At 42.3% G+C, this 17,371-nt stretch overlaps 1 protein-coding gene across 1 annotated transcript; it reads right to left on the reverse strand.

Moving 5' to 3' along the window:
• Nucleotides 1-278: 278 nt before the first annotated feature.
• Nucleotides 279-17,355, reverse strand: Utp15 (UTP15 small subunit processome component). Its single transcript, XM_045134425.1, has 13 exons — nt 17,210-17,355; nt 15,879-16,007; nt 14,011-14,103; nt 13,725-13,909; nt 11,908-12,086; nt 11,047-11,172; nt 8,610-8,745; nt 6,839-6,923; nt 5,088-5,237; nt 4,426-4,527; nt 3,743-3,876; nt 3,519-3,577; nt 279-1,650 (listed from the first exon to the last, which is right to left on the reverse strand). Exons 2-13 carry the CDS (start codon nt 15,966-15,968, stop codon nt 1,433-1,435), a joined length of 1,557 nt encoding a protein of 518 aa, XP_044990360.1. The 5' UTR covers nt 15,969-16,007; nt 17,210-17,355; the 3' UTR covers nt 279-1,432.
• Nucleotides 17,356-17,371: the final 16 nt, after the last annotated feature.

Here is a 17,371-nt window from a genome sequence, read left to right on the forward strand (position 1 = left end):
ACACATTTAGTATCATTTCATCAACCTGCCTATCAGAAGCTTTTGTACCTTATTTAATAATAAGCTGCTTATAAAATTGATTGGTATTGTACTTGGAAGGGTGGGCTCTTTAAGCCAAAAAGCAGTTCTAAAAATTAAGTTTGTAGAATTACTTAAACTAGAACTGTAATAAAAGCGTGGTCTTTGGTTAAAAAAAGAGAGAGAGAAATAGAACTGTGAAATTAATGTGCCAAATCTGGCCGCTGACTGTCCATCTGTAACTGATACACATGGAAAGCTGGGAAGAAAATAAGGATCTCTTTATTACAAACAAAAATGCGACGCACACAGTTTTTCAAAACAAGCTGCTCTGATTGGGGATTCTGAAAGTCACATACAATGAAAGTGAAGAAGAGAAAGAGAAATATAAGTATAGGTGAAAGGACAGTTCTCAGATGCTCCAAACCTAAGGGCATTAGGTTGACAGGCCATTTATTATGAGTAATGGCAAACCGTATCATTTCTCTGACCTGAAGCAAGGTGAAAACTTGATAGAAAGGCCATGTATTAAAGAGGAGGGGAAAAAATGGTTATTGGATCCATCCAATAAAAATCTCTCTACAGGTCGGGTGTGGTAGCGCACACCTTTAATCCTAGCACTCAGGAGGCAAAGGTAGGAGGATCACCATGAGTTCGAGGCCACCCTGAGACTATTTCCAGGTCAGCCTGAGCTAGAGTGAGACCCTACCTTGGGGGAAAAGAAAAAAAAAAAATCTCGCTACAGACTTTCAATAAGGAGAGGCAGGCAAGATTGGAGAAATAACCACATTGGGCAGAAAGCACAGATTGCAGGGATCAAATCAGCCATATCATGTTCTAAATACTGTCACAGTATCAGTTCTTCGGAGCTGAGCAATGATGTGCCACACTTGGAAAGTGACAGTCCATGACCAGCTGAAGTGAACATAGGATCCCAGACAGTGGCAATACCAGAGTGGGGTGACAAACTGAGCTGAAGCCTGATGTCCCACGAACACTGAATACAGTGAAGGAAGTTTTGTTTCTGCCAAGTCCTTGTTATTGTCCAGGCTAGAAGTAGAAAACAAAACAAAAAGCAAGGTGTTCTTTTGGCAGGATTCCCAGTTAGAACTCTCCAGAAGGCTCATAGTTGAAGTTCCATAGTAAGGACTTTGCTATATTAAAATCAATATAAATTCATCCATGGTAGACAGACACTGTGATCAAAGCAACTGAAATCTTCTAGCTGAAGATGACACAAAATAATTCAAATTATTATATGGAAATCCATGTCTCAAAAGAGGTACTAAATTCCAAATCATTATTATTCCAGTTTTCCATAAAACTGTTTCTGTAAATTATCATTCTTAATGTGTTGAGATTTTTTTCACCAATAGTTAATGGAGTCAAACCTATTCCAAGCCAGAAGCACACACTATGACTCTATCTTCTTGCTCTCTAGAAAGTCAACAGGAGTGTGTTCCAACACACAAGTGCTTTCATTCCTTGTCATGGAGGCAAAAAGCATGTCCATCATCCCCAAAGTTTCTAGCAGTTCTCTCTGGTAATCGATCTCTTTTTCTATAAGTCCTTGAAGTACTATAAACTTTTTATCAACTACTGGTGACTGACCAATCACAGGCAGATATATATCTAAAAAAAGAAAAAGAGAGAAAACACATTAACTAGAAACATTTTTCCATACATAAGTGAAAATCAGTATTTAGAATAAATAAGAAAGACAATTAAAATCCTTTTGTCTTTTGAAGGTAGGGTTTTGCTCTAGCCCAGGATGACCTGGAATTCACAATGTAGTATTAGGCTGGTCTAAAACTCACAGTGATCCTCCTACCTCTTCCTCCTGAGTGCTGGGATTAAAGGTGTGCACTAACACACAAGCCCAGAAAATCCATATTCTTTTTTTCATTTTAGAGAGAGAGGGAAAGAACTGGCACATCAGGACCTCAGCCACTGCTATCGAACTCCAGACACATAGAGTGAATGTATACTTTTCTAAAAGTCATCTCTATTTTATTAGAGTGAGAAAGAGGAAGGGAGGGAAGGATGAAGGAAGGGAGGGAAGAAGGGAAGGAGGGAGGGAGATAGATAATATGAATGGGCACACCATGGCCTCGAGCTGCTACAAACACACTCCAGATGCATGTGCCACCTCGTGCATGACTTTACATGAGTACTGAGTAGTCAAACTCCAGTCAATAAAGTACTTGCCTCACTAGCATAAGGACCCGAGTTCAATAACTCTCATTTATTTAAAAAAAAATTTTTTTTAAGTAGGATTGCTGGAAAGATGGCTTAGTGGTTAAGGCGCTTGCCTACAGAGCTAAAGACCCAGGTTTGATTCTCTCGGACCCATGTAAGCCAGATGCACAAGGTGGTGCATGCATCTACAGAAGGTCTGCAGCAGCTGAAGGCCCTGGCATGCCCATTCTCTCTCCCCCCTCTCAAATGATTTTTTTTTTAAAATCAAACAAACAAAAAATCCACACATCAATATAGCGGCATACTTATAATCCCAGCACTGGGGAGGACATGACAAATGGATCCAGGAGGCTCACTGGCCAGCCAGAAAGGTAGCCTACTAGACAAGTTCCAGGCCAATGAGAAGAACTGTTTCAAACAGAGGGATGACTCCCTAAAGTTGCCGTCTAGCCTCCACATGCTCATGCATACATATGCACCTGTGTACAAACACGAACACACACCAAAAAAATAGTAAGTTTTGAAACAGATCCCCAGCACTTGGGAAACAGAGGTAGAAGCATTGCCATGAGTTCAAGGCCACCCTGAGACTACATAGAGAATTCCAGGTCAGCCTAGGCTAGAGTGAGACTCTACCTCAATAAATAAATAACTCCAAAAAGAATTTTTCAGAGAAACACAAAATAATTCCCAAAATTCATATAGAAGCCCAAGGAATCCCAAAATAGCTAAAGAAATTTCAGCAAAACGAACGAGCAATCCAAGAGGTGTCACAATTCCTGACCTCGAACTGCACTATAAGCCATAAAACAATCAAAAAGCACGGATAGTAGAATGAAAACAGACAAGTTAATAGAGCACCTAGAAATAAAATCACAGGGCTCCAGCCATCTGATTCTCCACACTACAAAGTGCCTCTATGGGCTTGGTGGTTAAGGCATCTGCCTGCAAAGCCAAAGGACCCTGGTTTGATTCCCCAGGACCTATGTAAGTCAGACGTATAAGGTGACACACGCATCTGGAGTCCGTCTGCAGTGGCCAGAGGCCCTGGTGTGTCCATTCTCTTTTTCTGCCTCTTTTGCTCTCAAATAAATAAATAAATGGAGTTTTAATAAAGTGCTTCTAGGTTTTCTGATTTCTGGGTTTGTTTGCCCTTCTTTCTTTGCAGGCCAAGCACTAGGGCTCAAACCCAGGGCCTTGCTCATGCTAGGAAAGTGCTCTTCCAGGGGGGTTTATATCCACGCCCAATACCTCAGCTTTTTCAAGCTTGTCAGGATTTTCAAATATTCATATGTACTCACCAATAATTATTTCAGCAGCATTGATCAAAACAGGGGCAAATCTTGGCTGAGAAAGATTCCTACAAAGCAAAATTTCTGCTTTAGTGAAACTTGCAAATCTCAAAACAATCTTCCTAAAATACACTTAATTGTTCCACCAGTTCTCTATGAAGCTTAAGCTAGAAATGAATGTCTCTTCATTGGGTGATGAAGAAATGCAAGTGCTTCCAAAGCAAAAAACATACCTTATCAAAAAATTAAGAACACGAGTAATTTCCTTTTCATCCCGACCTGCCAGAGCATTTGCAAGGACTCCTCTTCGGTTTAACTCCTTTATGATGGACACTGTAACTTCAGGTGTCTTTATTACACAGTTAGGCTAGAAAAATTTTCAGAGTCAGTATGAGCAAAAAAGGAAAAAAAAAAAAAACCACCACCTTGCACTTAAATTACCAATTTCTTCATTAATTCCAAGTCATGGTAGAGCACAAAGTACTAAAAGGACTTCTTTTTTCACTTGTGACAGAGTGCCACGATGCAGCCCAGGCTGACCTTTAAACTCTTCATCTGCGTGACACAGCCTCCCAAGTCCTGGGATGACAGGCACGACCTACCTCAAGGAGCTACAAAAGGAGTCTTGTTTAAATTGTGTGTGTGTTTGTGTGTGTGTACACATGTGTGGAGGTCAGAGGACCACCTCTTGTGGAGGCAGGGTCTTTTGTTCATGCTCGCTCACAAGCTTTAGGGATTTTCCTGCCTCCTCCCCTCCCATCTCATGCCACGAGGGCTTGGATTACAAACGTGCACCACTAAGTCCAGCATCAACATGGTTCTGGGCATCCAAATTCACGTCCTCACACTTGTACAACACTACCCACTCAGCCGGCTCTCCACAGCCTAAGACGATCCCTTCAATCTCTTCACTCACCTCAAGGACTCTGTCAAGGGCCTTCGAGATGCGAAAGTTTTTCAGGTCCTTGTCGTACCATTCCAGGTGCTTCTTTGTTGGCCTGTTGATCAGAATGTCATCCTAATGGAAAGGCATAATTGAGGAAGTTAGGATCTACAAAACAAATTTTTTTGATGATGAAGCGACACTTGCCATAGTCTTAAGCCCCTAATCTACAGTGCCTCTATCCTGGGCAAACTACTCGTTTCAACTTTTATTTTTATATTTTATTTTTATTCTTATTCTTTTAATAAGGCAGGCAGTGTGGTTTAGTATGAATGAGAGAACATCCTCACAACTCAACACTAGTAATGAAAACTTGGATCATCCAAGACTTCTTTGTAGTCCAATTTCCTTAGATGCCAAAGGGAGGCAAGATTGGCTGGAGATGTTTAAGAGGATCAAATTCGACAGGGAAAGACACTATTCTGAACATGATTAAAAGCACTGCATCATTATGCTGTGATTCAGGGAACTAAAGTAGCTCTCTTCCCCAAGCAGCAGTCTGGAGGTGATTCTGATGCAGCACAATGCAAACTGAAAGGCCATGCGATTCAACCTTTCCAGTAATACACAGGGGCAGAGGGAATTGCTAGTCTAAGAAATTTCACATTTCAAATCTACGAGAAATATAAAATTACCCGTTGCTTCATGTAATTTTTCCCTTTAATAAAAGTTCGATATGCAGGCCGCCTTCTCCTTGGAAGAGAATCTTTCTTCGCTTCAGATTTCCGATGTTTAACACTCAGTATCCCATTGGTCATTCCTACAACAATTGTCTCATCTTCATGCTAACAGCAATCAGAAAAGTCAATCAGTTTATTCCTTTTTTAATTTCTTTAGTTTTTTTCGAGGTAGGGTCTCACTCTAGTTCAGGCTGACCTGGAATTCACTATGGAGTCTCAGGATGGCCTTGAACTCACAGCGATCCTCCCACCTCTGCCTCCCGAGTGCTGGGATTAAAGGCGTGTGCCACCATGCCTGGCTAAGTCAGTCTATTTCTAACCAGTAATTTACAATACCTTTACTTAGAAATAATACTTATATGCTATGTTTGCTGTGTACCCATAATATTACCAATAGTTTCATTCAGATATTCTAACAATGATCTAGCCGAAATATTAAAGTCCTTTTTTTTCCCCTCTGGGATACCATCATTGTGGTGGCTTGAATCAGATGCCCCCCACAGATGCATGTGTTTTGAAAGCTTGGTCCCTAGCTGGTCGGAAGGTGGGAGGCGGAGCCTTGCTGCAGAGCTGCGTGGCTGAGGCAGTCTCAGCAGTTTTAGCAGCCCCTTTGTCAGAACTCAGCTCACTCTCTTGCTGCTGTTTTCCACTTGCTGTGCCAGAGGTGATGTCCAGCCTTCCCTCATGCCATTGTGGAGCTTCCCATCGGGACTATAAGCCAAAATAAACAATTTTCCTCCTATCAGCTGCCTTGGGTAACTACAATTATTTTCACAGAACTCCCAATAAAATATTGGCAGTGCAGCCTGTATAAAACCAATGCTCAAGTTATATAATGCCATGCAATAATTTAGTAAGGTGTTAACTGCATCCTATCCAAAGAAGGACCACACAGTGGCATGACTTTTTATAAGCTTGCGACCTTAATTGCTTTTCCACCTCGATGACATTTTTGTATGTATTGAAATATCCTCTTCCCCACTGTGGCTCCTCATAAACCTGACAGTGTACATCCCAGAAAGCAATGAACAAGGACAAGGAACATTTCTACTTGTCATCTGCGCCTCTACTTTGTGTACGTCCATGTGAACTCAGAGAGCCACCGGCCTTTCTGAAGCAAGATAAGCAACTTCCTAGGTCCACTCCCAATGCTAACATTGTTGACGGCACTGTACTTACTACAGCAGTGATGGGGCCACAGTACTAACTCATACTGTCATTAGGAGAAGTCATATGCTAGCAATTGTCAAATAGCTAATGTAGCCCATTCAAATCCCAATATAACCAGGCATGGCGGCACACGCCTTTAATCCCAGCAGGTGGGAGGCAGAGGTAGGAGGATCACTGTGAGTTCAAAGCCAGCCTGAGGTCAGCCTGGACTAGAGTGAGAAGACCCTACCTTGAAACCACCCCCCACAAAAAAATCCAAAGATAACCTTCAATAACCCAATGGTAGGTTTTATTTAACAGACAAGGTTAGGGACAACTTTAAAAAGAGTCAAGTTGGGTGTGGTGGCACACGCCTTTAATCCCAGCACTTGGGAGGCAGAGGTAGAAGCATCACCATTAGTTCAAGACCAGTCTGAAGCTAGAGTGAGTTCCAGGTGGGCCTGGGCTACAGTGAAAGACTACCTAAGAAAAAGAAAACAAAACAAACAAACAATCAAAAAAGCTAAAGAAAACCCCCAAGAGCTAACAGTACTTACAGCAAGCGCAAGACTTAAGATGGAAGCTGTGTAGTCGAAGCTGTGCACTACTTTGTAGGATGCTGTGCTGTACACTTTGACTTTCCTAGTGAAGAAAAATACAGGCTTTGTCAAATTCACCTTGAAAATGAGTATACCACACAAGGCTCCTGTTGTTTTCAAATTAAATATAAAAATCTAAAAATTCACACTATAGTGAGAAACAGTATGTCCTGGCTACCAAGCGCTTCGTTACTGCATCACTTAAGAACGTGAAGCGTGGGAGTGGAGGACAGCTGAGTTGGTAAAGCAGTCACCTTGCAAGCATGAGGACCTGAGCTCATCCCCAGAACCCACATAAAAAAGCCAAGGGTGGTGGCTCGCGCCTCGAAATCCCAGTTAGAGAGACAGAGACAAGTGGATCCCTGGGGCTCACTGTCCAGCCCGTCTTGCCTGCTTGGTGAGTGCCAGTGAGCCCCTGTTTCACAGAAGGTGGATAGCTACCTGAGAAGCAACACCACAGGCTGAACACTGGCACATACATGGGCACTTGCCAACACTGAACATACAACACATACAAAATGCATTATCAGAGCACCAACCATGAATAAAAGAAGACTGCACACTTGAAAAATCAGGGCTGTGGAGCTGGAGAGATGGCTCAGCAGTTAAGGCACTTGCCTGCAGCCGCCCCAGGTCCGATTTCCCACGTAAACCAGATGCACACAGTGACACATAACATCTGGAGTTTGTTCACAGTGGATGGAGGCCTTGGTGCAGTCATTCTCTGTCTCTCATTAATAAATAAAATAAAAACCAGGCATGGTGGTGCACGCCTTTAATTCCAGCACTCTGGAGGCAGAAGTAGGAGCATTTCCATGAGGTTGAGGTCACCCTGAGACTACATAGTGAATTCCAGGTCAACCTGGGCTGGCGGGGGAGGGGAGCAGGGCTCTTCAATGCCAGTACAACTCCCTGTGCTAGGGAAGAAGGGCTGTTCTGTGCACTAAAGGACATTTAGCAGTATCCCTGGTCCTTACACAGCATGTGTTTTGAAAGCCTGGTCCCTAGCTGGTGGCAATTTGGGAGGTGGACCCTTGCTGTAGAGCTGTGTTGCTGGGGGCAGTCTCAGCAGTTATAGCAGCCCCTTTGCAAGAACTCAGCTTGCTCTCTTGCTGCTGTTTTCCTCTTGATGTAGCAGAGATGATGCCCAGCCTTTCCTCATGCCATGCTTTCCCCTGCCATCGTGGAGCTCCCCATCGAGAATATTAAGCCAAAATAAACAATTTTCCTCCCATCAGCTGCTTTATAGTTTGATGAATGCAATCTAGAGTATGTATACTAAAAATATAAAATGTAAAAGTAATACACAACGATTTTAAAAGAAACTAGGAAAACAGATTTCAGAAGAGCAATATTCAAGTGCTTCTGCAACACTGCTGGAGTATAAAAGCTAAAGCAGCCGACATCATGCACACGCCTTGAATCCCAGAGCTTGGGAGGCTGAGGGAGGAGGATCGCGTGAGTCAGAGAACAGCCTGAGACTACATAGTGAATTCCAAGTCCGCCTGAGGTAGAGCAAGACTCTACCTCAAAAGCCAAAAAAAAAAAAGCAATTATTTCAAGGGGAAGTATAACTGACTATGTATAACTGAAACATCAAACTTATTTTCAACTCAACAGATTCTTTTGGCCCTCCATGGAACTCATTAGAATATTTATTCTATCACAAATATTTTTAGAAAATCTCATCTTCTCAAGCAGTAAACCCTTATGAGAATAAACTGCTAACCTATCCAATGAGCCAGAGAGCAACCTCTGTCCCGAGCTGCTCAAACATAAACACGTCACAGTCTTGTGATGATTTTTCAAAGACACGAGCAACTGTCCTCCTTTTAACATGTCCCAGACTTTAACATAACGACCTCCTATAAAAAAAAAAAAAAGAGAGAGTGTTAGTTTGTTATTCTATCTATATACTCAGAATTTACAGATCAGAAGAGCATTCACTGAACTGCCCTGGGGTAGAAGCTGGGTGTGATGTTTTGAATGCCAAGTGTCCCCCATAACCTCATACATTTGTGATTAAACTTCATAGTTGATCCCCACCTGGTGGAGCCTTTGGGAGATACGGCCTTGCTAGAGGAGGGTGTCACGGGGGCAGGCCTTGGGATTCATCATCCAGCCCCCTTGCCAGGGCTCTTAGCTCACTCTTGCTGCTTCCTTGCTGTTGCTGATATGTGATCACATATGCCAGCTCTCCGCTTATGCATGATGAAATTTCCCCTCAAAACTGCAAGTTCAGGGCTGGAGAGATGGCTTAGCAATTAATGTGCTTGCCTGCAAAGCCTAAGGACCCATGTTCTATGCTCCAGATACCACATAAGCACAAGGTCACATATGCCCACTAGGTGGTACAAGTACCTGAAGTTCAACTGCAGTGGCTGAGGCCCTGGCATACCAATTCTGTCTCCCTCTCTGTCTAAAATGAAAATTAAAAAAAAACCCTGCAAGTTTAAATGAAGCCTTTTCTTCCATCAGGTGCTTGCTTCTGGTCAGGTGTGTCCCAGCAAGTCAGTGACGGCTACATTAAGTGAGGGTCACAAATCCTGGCTGGCTGCTTTACATCCTCTTTCTACCACTTAGTGAGTATGTGTCTCATAAAAACAGCACCTGTGTTACAGAACTAGTAGCATGATGAAATAACCTCTTGTTTTAAGTGGATGGAACTGCCTGGCAAAACAAAATGGGAACTGAAGAATATTTTAATTGCAATAAAATTCATTTCTAAAGAAAATATTGTACAGCCATGGAAATCAATAATGTAAGCCTTATTTCCTAAGAACTTTATGAACTCCAACGAAACTAAAAAATGTTCCCACAACTTTGTTCTAAAGATTGGAAAGATCCTTAAAGGTAATTTAATCCAATGATTTTAAAAATACCTTTTTGGTCTCAGGCTGGCCTCCAACTCATGGCGATCCTCCTACCTCTGTCTCCCCAGTGCTGGGATTAAAGGCGTGTGCCACCATGCCCGGCTCAAAGTTATTTTTAGATACTGGGGAAAGATATTTAAAAAAGAAAAAGAAAAAAGCAAGGCTTAGTGATGTACGCCTTTAATCCCAGCACTCGGGAGGCTGAGGTAAGAGGATAGCCATGAGTTGGAGACCAGCCTGAGACTACACAGCGAATTCCAGGTCAGCCTGGGCTACAGTGAGACCATATCTTGAAAAACCAAAACATCAAAAAATAACTAAAATACAAAGCTACACACACTGTTATGTATATGTTTCTTAGTCTGCATACTACCTAAATATTCTTCGGATGGTTACATAGTCTGACTTTATTGACAAACGAAGTTATGTTACTACTTCCATGATTACGAAAATGCAACATACTAAACAGAACCAAAATTCCTATAGCTTCAATTTGATGAAAAATGCAAAAATCTAATAGTGTGTACTGTGTGGCTTTTACACACACGTGCCTTTTTAAACTATATTTTATCTTTTCTTCAACACTACCAGCAGTTTTCTGGGTAAGAACATTTCAAGTGTCACATGAAAGGAGGCAAGCATGATCCTAGACCTTAAAGAATGTTTCCAAAGCGGTTGCAGCTCCCTTACACAGGAATAGCAGAAAGAGTGTACTGTAGGTTTCTGGAGTCAGATGAGACAGTTAGGTCTTAGAATTTCAAACCTGTAACTTACCAGCCTGCCTTGGACAAATTAGTTAATTTGTTTCCTTATTTATAAATAGGGAACAATCTTGTAGGATTGTTTAGGGCATTAGAGATACAATAGTACTGTGCTTGACTCAGGTTAGAAACTCAATAAACAGCAACTACTGCCTGTCCCACTTCATTGTTTGAGCAAAAACTTAGGTATGTAATTCAAGTGAACACTGATAAATAGCAATTGATAAATAATGGTTAAAAATAGTATGGGGGGCTGGAGAGATGGCTTAGCGGTTAAGCGCTTGCCTGTGAAGCCTAAGGACCCCGGTTCAAGGCTTGGTTCCCCAGGTCCCACGTTAGCCAGATGCACAAGGAGGCGCATGTGTCTGGAGTTCATTTGCAGAGGCTGGAAGCCCTGGCGCGCCCATTCTCTCTCTCTCCCTCTATCTGTCTTTCTCCCTGTGTCTGTCGCTCTCAAATAAATAACTAAATAAAATTTAAAAAAAAAATAAAAAAGTAAAAACAAACAAACAAAAAAAAAAAAATGCAATACCTGAAGATACCAGAAGCCCTCCGGAGGGAAAAAGCAGGACACTCTCCACAGGCTGCCCGTGCTCGACACAGAGCACGTTTTTACTTGTGCGCGCGTCAAACATCTTCACAGTATGATCGTACGACCCTGGAATGTCAGCGTTTGTATTCTGTGAATTTTGCTTTTTCAAACAACAAAGATTTTATGTGCATATATATCCACATGTAGTTATTGAAAGGAGGAAAATAGTTAATAGAACTTTTAAAAAGCATGTACACATGATACTACACAGACTCAAACTGGCTCTGAGCTGAAATCACTCCCATCTTCAGATCATCATCGTGTAACCACCCAGAAACCTCCGGGTAGGTACCCAAAACAAAACTGCGCTCTAAATGTTGTGGCTCTCTGAAAATGAAGATTATGAACTCACTGCATTCTGACAATCTATTATATTTCTCAAGATGACCTCAAGTGTTAGCAAACATGAGAAAACCTACAATAAGAAAATAAGTAAGCCTGGCGTGGTGGCACATGCCTTTAATCCCAGCACTCGGGAGGCAGAGGTAGGAGGAATGCCGTGAGTTCAAGGCCACCCTGAGACTCCATAGTGAATTCCAGGTCAGCCTGGGCTAGAGTGATACCCTACCTCGAAAAAACAAACAAACAAACAAAAAAACCAACAGGTGGCTTTAATCAAAAAACTTTTTTTGGGGGTGCTGAGAATCAAAACCAGGCCCTCACATATGCTACACAAGTAGTCAAATGACCTACCGCTGACATACCTCCAGCTCTATGAACAAGTAAAGAATTATAATCATCACCCCCCCCCCACACATCCTAAAAGAATCCCACAGCAATGAAGTGAAAGATCTCACCAACCTGTTACAAAGAGATCTGGGTTCAGTTTACTAGCACATCCACACCGCACATAATCAGAATGTTCTTTGAATGTCAAAATTTCTTTGGCATTTGGGATATCCCATAATTTAACTGCATAATCATCAGCCCCAGAGACCACATGGTATTTGTCAGCTGTAAAGTCTACTGTGTGAACTGCTCTGAAAGATCAAGAAACAATATATTACAAAAGCAAAGGAAAAAATTCTCTTTCTTGCATCTCTAACAAAGACAAACAAAACTGTCAGTTTCAGAAAACACTTATGAAAAGAAAAAATGGTGGAAAGAAAAAATGAGAGAAAAAGAGGTTTATAAGCTAGGTGTGGTGGTGCATGCCTTTCATCCCAGCACTCGGGAGGCTGAGGTAGGAGGATGGCCGGGAGTTTGAGGACACCTTGATACTACATAGTAAATTCCAGGTCATCCTGAGCTAGAATGAGACCCTATCTCAAAAAACAAAACAAAAATAGATTTATAATGTTTACAGGTCACCGCCCCCCCACCTGTCTGGGGAGATGGCTCAGTGGTTAAAGGTGCTCACCTGCAAAGCCAGGCTGGGGTACAATTCCCCAGTACCCACGTAAAGCCAGATGCACAATGTAGCACATGCATCAGGAGTTCATCTGCAGGGGAAGGAGGCCCTGGCACACCCATGCTTTCTCTCTCTCTCTCTCACACACACAAATAAAGTGTGTTTTTCTTTTTATAAAATTAGGGCTGGGGGGATGGCTTAGCAGTTAAGGCATTTGCCTGCAAAGCCAAAGGACCCAGGTTTGATTCCCCAGGACCCACATTAGCCAGACATACAAGGGGGTGCATCTGGAGTTCATTTACAGTTGCTGGAAGCCCTGGCACACCCATTCTCTCTCTCCCCCCTTCTTTCATTGTCAAATAAATCAATAATATTTTTAAAAAGTTTTAAAAAATTGTTGTTTGCCTTGAGCCAATTTGAAAAATATTAAGAATTTTAACAACCTTAAAATTACATCTTCCACACTATTAATGATTAATGAATATCAATGTTCTACATGCTGCAACAAAGGCACTTTAATTTAAAGAACCCCAAAAGACCCTTCAAAAGACTTGCCACTAAGTAGAATCAAGTGAAGTTCTGTTGTTCTCAATGTTCCAAAGATGGGATAAGAACATCCTGATAATTCACAATAAGAAACCCTTGAGATTTTAAATCAGTGACAGACATCTGCAATGACACTGGTAACTTCCTAAAAAATATTTTATTTAAAAAAATTTGAGAGGAATAAGGAGGGAAGGGGAGAGAAAGGGGGGGGGGGAGAGGGAGAGAATGGCCATGCCAGGGTCTCCAGCTGCTGTAAACAAATTCCAGATGTGTGCACCCCCTTGTGCATCCGGCTTATGTGGGTCCTGGGGAATCTGGGCCTTTTGGCTTTGCAGGCAAACACCTTAACCGCTAATCTCTCCAGTCCAACACTGGTAATCTTAAGCAATTTATCAAGGGGCAAAAATTACAAATCAAAGACAAAAATCTTACTTGTTAGGCATTTAGGTCAGTAACTCGTATCTTCAACTGGGTCATAAACCCTCCTAAGAAGTTAATAAAAGCCACAAAGCATGTAGATAGGCATACATTTTCTAAAATGCACATGCAATTCTAGAGAATTCTTAAGCTTCATGAAGTAGACCACAGAACTCAAGTTCTTTGTCTTACAGCAACCAGGAAACAAAGAGCATACAAGTCTGTAACTTCACAGAAGCCTTCAAACCCGAGCTAAAGCTTTCAACAACAACAATAATTAAAATAGAAACCAATTGTCTCTTACTTTGTATGGCCTTCAAACTGCCTGAGGGGAGCTCTCCCACTTATATCAAAAAGCTGAACTCTACCATCTTCACTACCAGCTACAAGCAATTGGCCATCCTGTCGAAAAGTGGCACAGTATGCTGTGTCTTTAAAACGGGAAAAGGTTTTTATAGGTTCTTGGGAGAATCGGCCGTAAATGTGAATCTGTAACATAAGAACATTTTTAAAAAGCATTAATAAAAGCATGTCACTATGTGGCTCATCATCAGTAGTAAATCAATAAAGATATCTGCCCTTGTACTTACTCTTGAGGAAGCTGTGACCGCATAGTTATAAGGAGGTTGGGGAGAAAAGTCTACTTTTGACACGGCACCAAATTCCTTAATCTGCACAGGAGTCTTCAGAAAAGGAACACAAGAAGAGTATCAACAGTTACAATCGGTGAGCCATGTTGAAACATGATTTAATTTCTTATACAAAATTTCCTTTTGTTCTCAGTAACATTTAGTAGGTCAGATTTACTATAGACATATGAGAGACAAAAAAGGTCCAAAATTCCATCACCCAGAATAGCCCTGTTGTCAGTAAATATATGGTTACAAAGCCACACTCAACCATCTCTTCAGCTGCTAAATTTACTGCAATTTTCACCAGGAATAACAAACAAAAAGTGAGGGCTGGAGAGATGGCTCAGTGGTCAAGGTGCTTGCCTGCATAGCCTAATGACCTGGGTTAGATTCCCCAGTACCCACATAAAGCTAGATACACAATGCTGCATGTATCTGGAGTTCGTGTGGAGTGGCTAGAGGCCCTGGTGTTCTCAATCTCTCTCTCTCCCCTGTCTCTCTCTCTCCCTGCTTGTGTGTGTGTGTGTGTGTGTGTGTGTACGTATGTGTGTGTGTGTATGTATGTGTGTATATAGATAGATAGATAGATATAGATAGATAGATAGATAGATAGATAGGTATATCTATCTATCTATCTATCTATCTATATATATATATATATTTTTTTTTTACAAAAAGTGAAAAACAGTTGGGCTAGGGTGTCAGGCGTAATGCCACATGTCTTTAATCCCAGCACTTGGGAGGCAGAATAGGATTGTTTCCAGGTCAGCCTGGGCTACATCAAGACCCTACCTCAAAATAATAATAATAATAATAATAATAATAATAATAATAATGGGAGGAGGAGAAAGAAGGAGAGGAGAGGCTGGAGACAGTTCAGCAGTTAAAGGCAGTTGCTTGCAAAGCCTGCTAGTCCAGGTTTGATTCCCTAGTACCCATGTAAAGCCAGATGCATAAAGTTGTACAGGCATCTAGACTTTGCAGCAGCAAAAGCCCTGGTATGTCCATATTTTCTCTCTTTCACACAAATAAATTTATATATATGCTAATAACACAAAGATAATCATGCCATGCAAACTTCGACATCTTGCTTTTTGCAACTAACCCACTTTAACTAACTTTTAATATGATTTCAATAAAGATCTTCACATATGTATCTCAGAAAACTTACCAATTGCCCACCCTCAAGTAGCCAATAAAATAGGTGAACACACTATCTGGAGCTATTGTATTTTCAAAAATTATTTATCTTATACAAGACTGAGCGTGTGACTGACTGAATGTATGGACACACCAGGGCCCCTTGCTGCTACAAACTAACTCCACTTTGGGCATCTGGCTTTATATGGGTACTGGGGAATTGAACTCAGGCTGGCAGGCTTTGCCAGCAAGCATCTTTAACCACTGAGGAATCTCCCCAGCCCTGAGCTATTGTTTTAAGTGGCATTTAAAAAAAATTTAACTTATGAGTGATCCTCCTACCTCTGCCTCCCGAGTGCTGGGATTAAAGGTGTGCGCCACCTCGCCCAGCTTTGAAGTATAACATATACTGGCGAAACTGGTGAAAATGCAAACATAACAGCAGCCTGAGAGATGGCTTAGCGGTTAAGGCATTTGCCTGTGAAGCCTATGTACCCAGGTTTGATTCCCCAGGACCCACATAAGCCAGATGCACAAGGTGGCCCATGCATCTGGAGTTCATTTGTAGTGGCTGAAAGCCCTGGTGCACCCATTCTCTCTCTCTGCCTCTTTCCCGCTCTCAAATAAATAAATAAAAATAAAATATTTCTAAAAATGCATACATACATAAATTTCCCATACCTTACCTTATAGTTGTTCCAGTACAAAGTATCTTGAGTGACCTTTTCGCCAAGTACAGGATATGTTTGAATAGCTACAGGTTTATAACTAGCCATGATTTCATATAATTGTACTGCTGTCCAGGGGTCAATAATCTGGAATCGACATTAGAAATAAATACAGCGGCTCTGCCAAAGTCTGAAAAAGAACTTATCTTAAAGCACACATTATTTATAAACTTTTATATAATGGTATAATTTTCACTCTACTTTTAGAGATTAGTGACTTAATTGTAACCTCAAAGGGGATCTAAAGGTGACTGGATATCAGGACTACCATACAGCACCACCTGTACAAGGAGTCTGCAAACATATGTTCTTACAGTTACCTTACCAGTTTGTAATACCTGGGAACAAATCTGGCTCATCCTTCCAGCAATCAAGCCAGAGGGAATACACTGGCTGAGTGTGTTCAATTTTTTGACAACAGTAAACATTAAGATAAAACTATAAACATAAAAGTTATAACTATAGACTTGACTTCCCAAAAAGCTGAACAATGCCAAGAAAAAAAAAGGCAACGTCAATTCTAGTGACAAGCTTAAAATTTAAAAGTTTACGATGAAATCGAAAGCAATGTACTGATAGAGGGGAGATTCATTTTAATAGGTTTGACCTGCACCAGAACAGTACTTTGCGATTTCTGATTAATAAAAGATAGCGTTGGATGAAAAGGAGGCGCCGTGGCAGTGGTTTGCCAGCTTACAAAACGAAGAACCGGCCCTGGTGGAAAAGTGAGGAGGAACGACACTGTGCATAAGAGCAAGAAGTGAATGAAAACGAAGGAAACGACGGAGCCGAAGTCAGGGCCTTAAGAAAGAAACTGGGACGAAGTGAGTAGCAGGTATTTTCACTGCAACATCACGTAGGCTACCAAACAAAACGCGGAGGACTCGGACGAGGAGGATGCTCAGTTCTACCTGGAGCGTACCATCCCAGCTGGACCTCGGAGTAGAACATGACACAGCCTCCAACACTTAACGATGATGGGCATTAAAACCACGACAGCCCATCGCAACCGAGCGACGCTCCCCAGCAAGGGACACAGATGGAACTCTATCCACCGCCTCGGAGGACAGAGGACGAATCCGGGAAGTAACAGCCGAGGACAAGCTGCAGAAGAGGAAACCTTGGACGGAAACGAAACCGCAAGGATCCTCGGAGGCAGCTGATGAAGCGTGTCCTCCTCCTGCAGAGCCTGGGAAGCCTCACCCCTCCATCCCACCCCGAGAGGAGCACGCCAGCAACGGCAGCGCGGCCGGAATCCTCGCTCCATCGCAGCCGCCTTCAAAACCTACCTCCGCGGGGCCGCCGGGGCACGCCGATTCCCGAGGACAAGTCTCCGGACTCGGCCGGCCCCCTCCCACCCCCGTCCACCACACCGCTCTCGAAACCACTCGCTCGGTATCACGCGGACCCTCGGGGAACCGGCTACGCACGGGGCGGGCGCGCGTCGCGGG

This window comes from Jaculus jaculus, chromosome 14 (assembly GCF_020740685.1).
Source record: "Jaculus jaculus isolate mJacJac1 chromosome 14, mJacJac1.mat.Y.cur, whole genome shotgun sequence".
NCBI classification, from domain to species: domain Eukaryota; kingdom Metazoa; phylum Chordata; class Mammalia; order Rodentia; family Dipodidae; genus Jaculus; species Jaculus jaculus.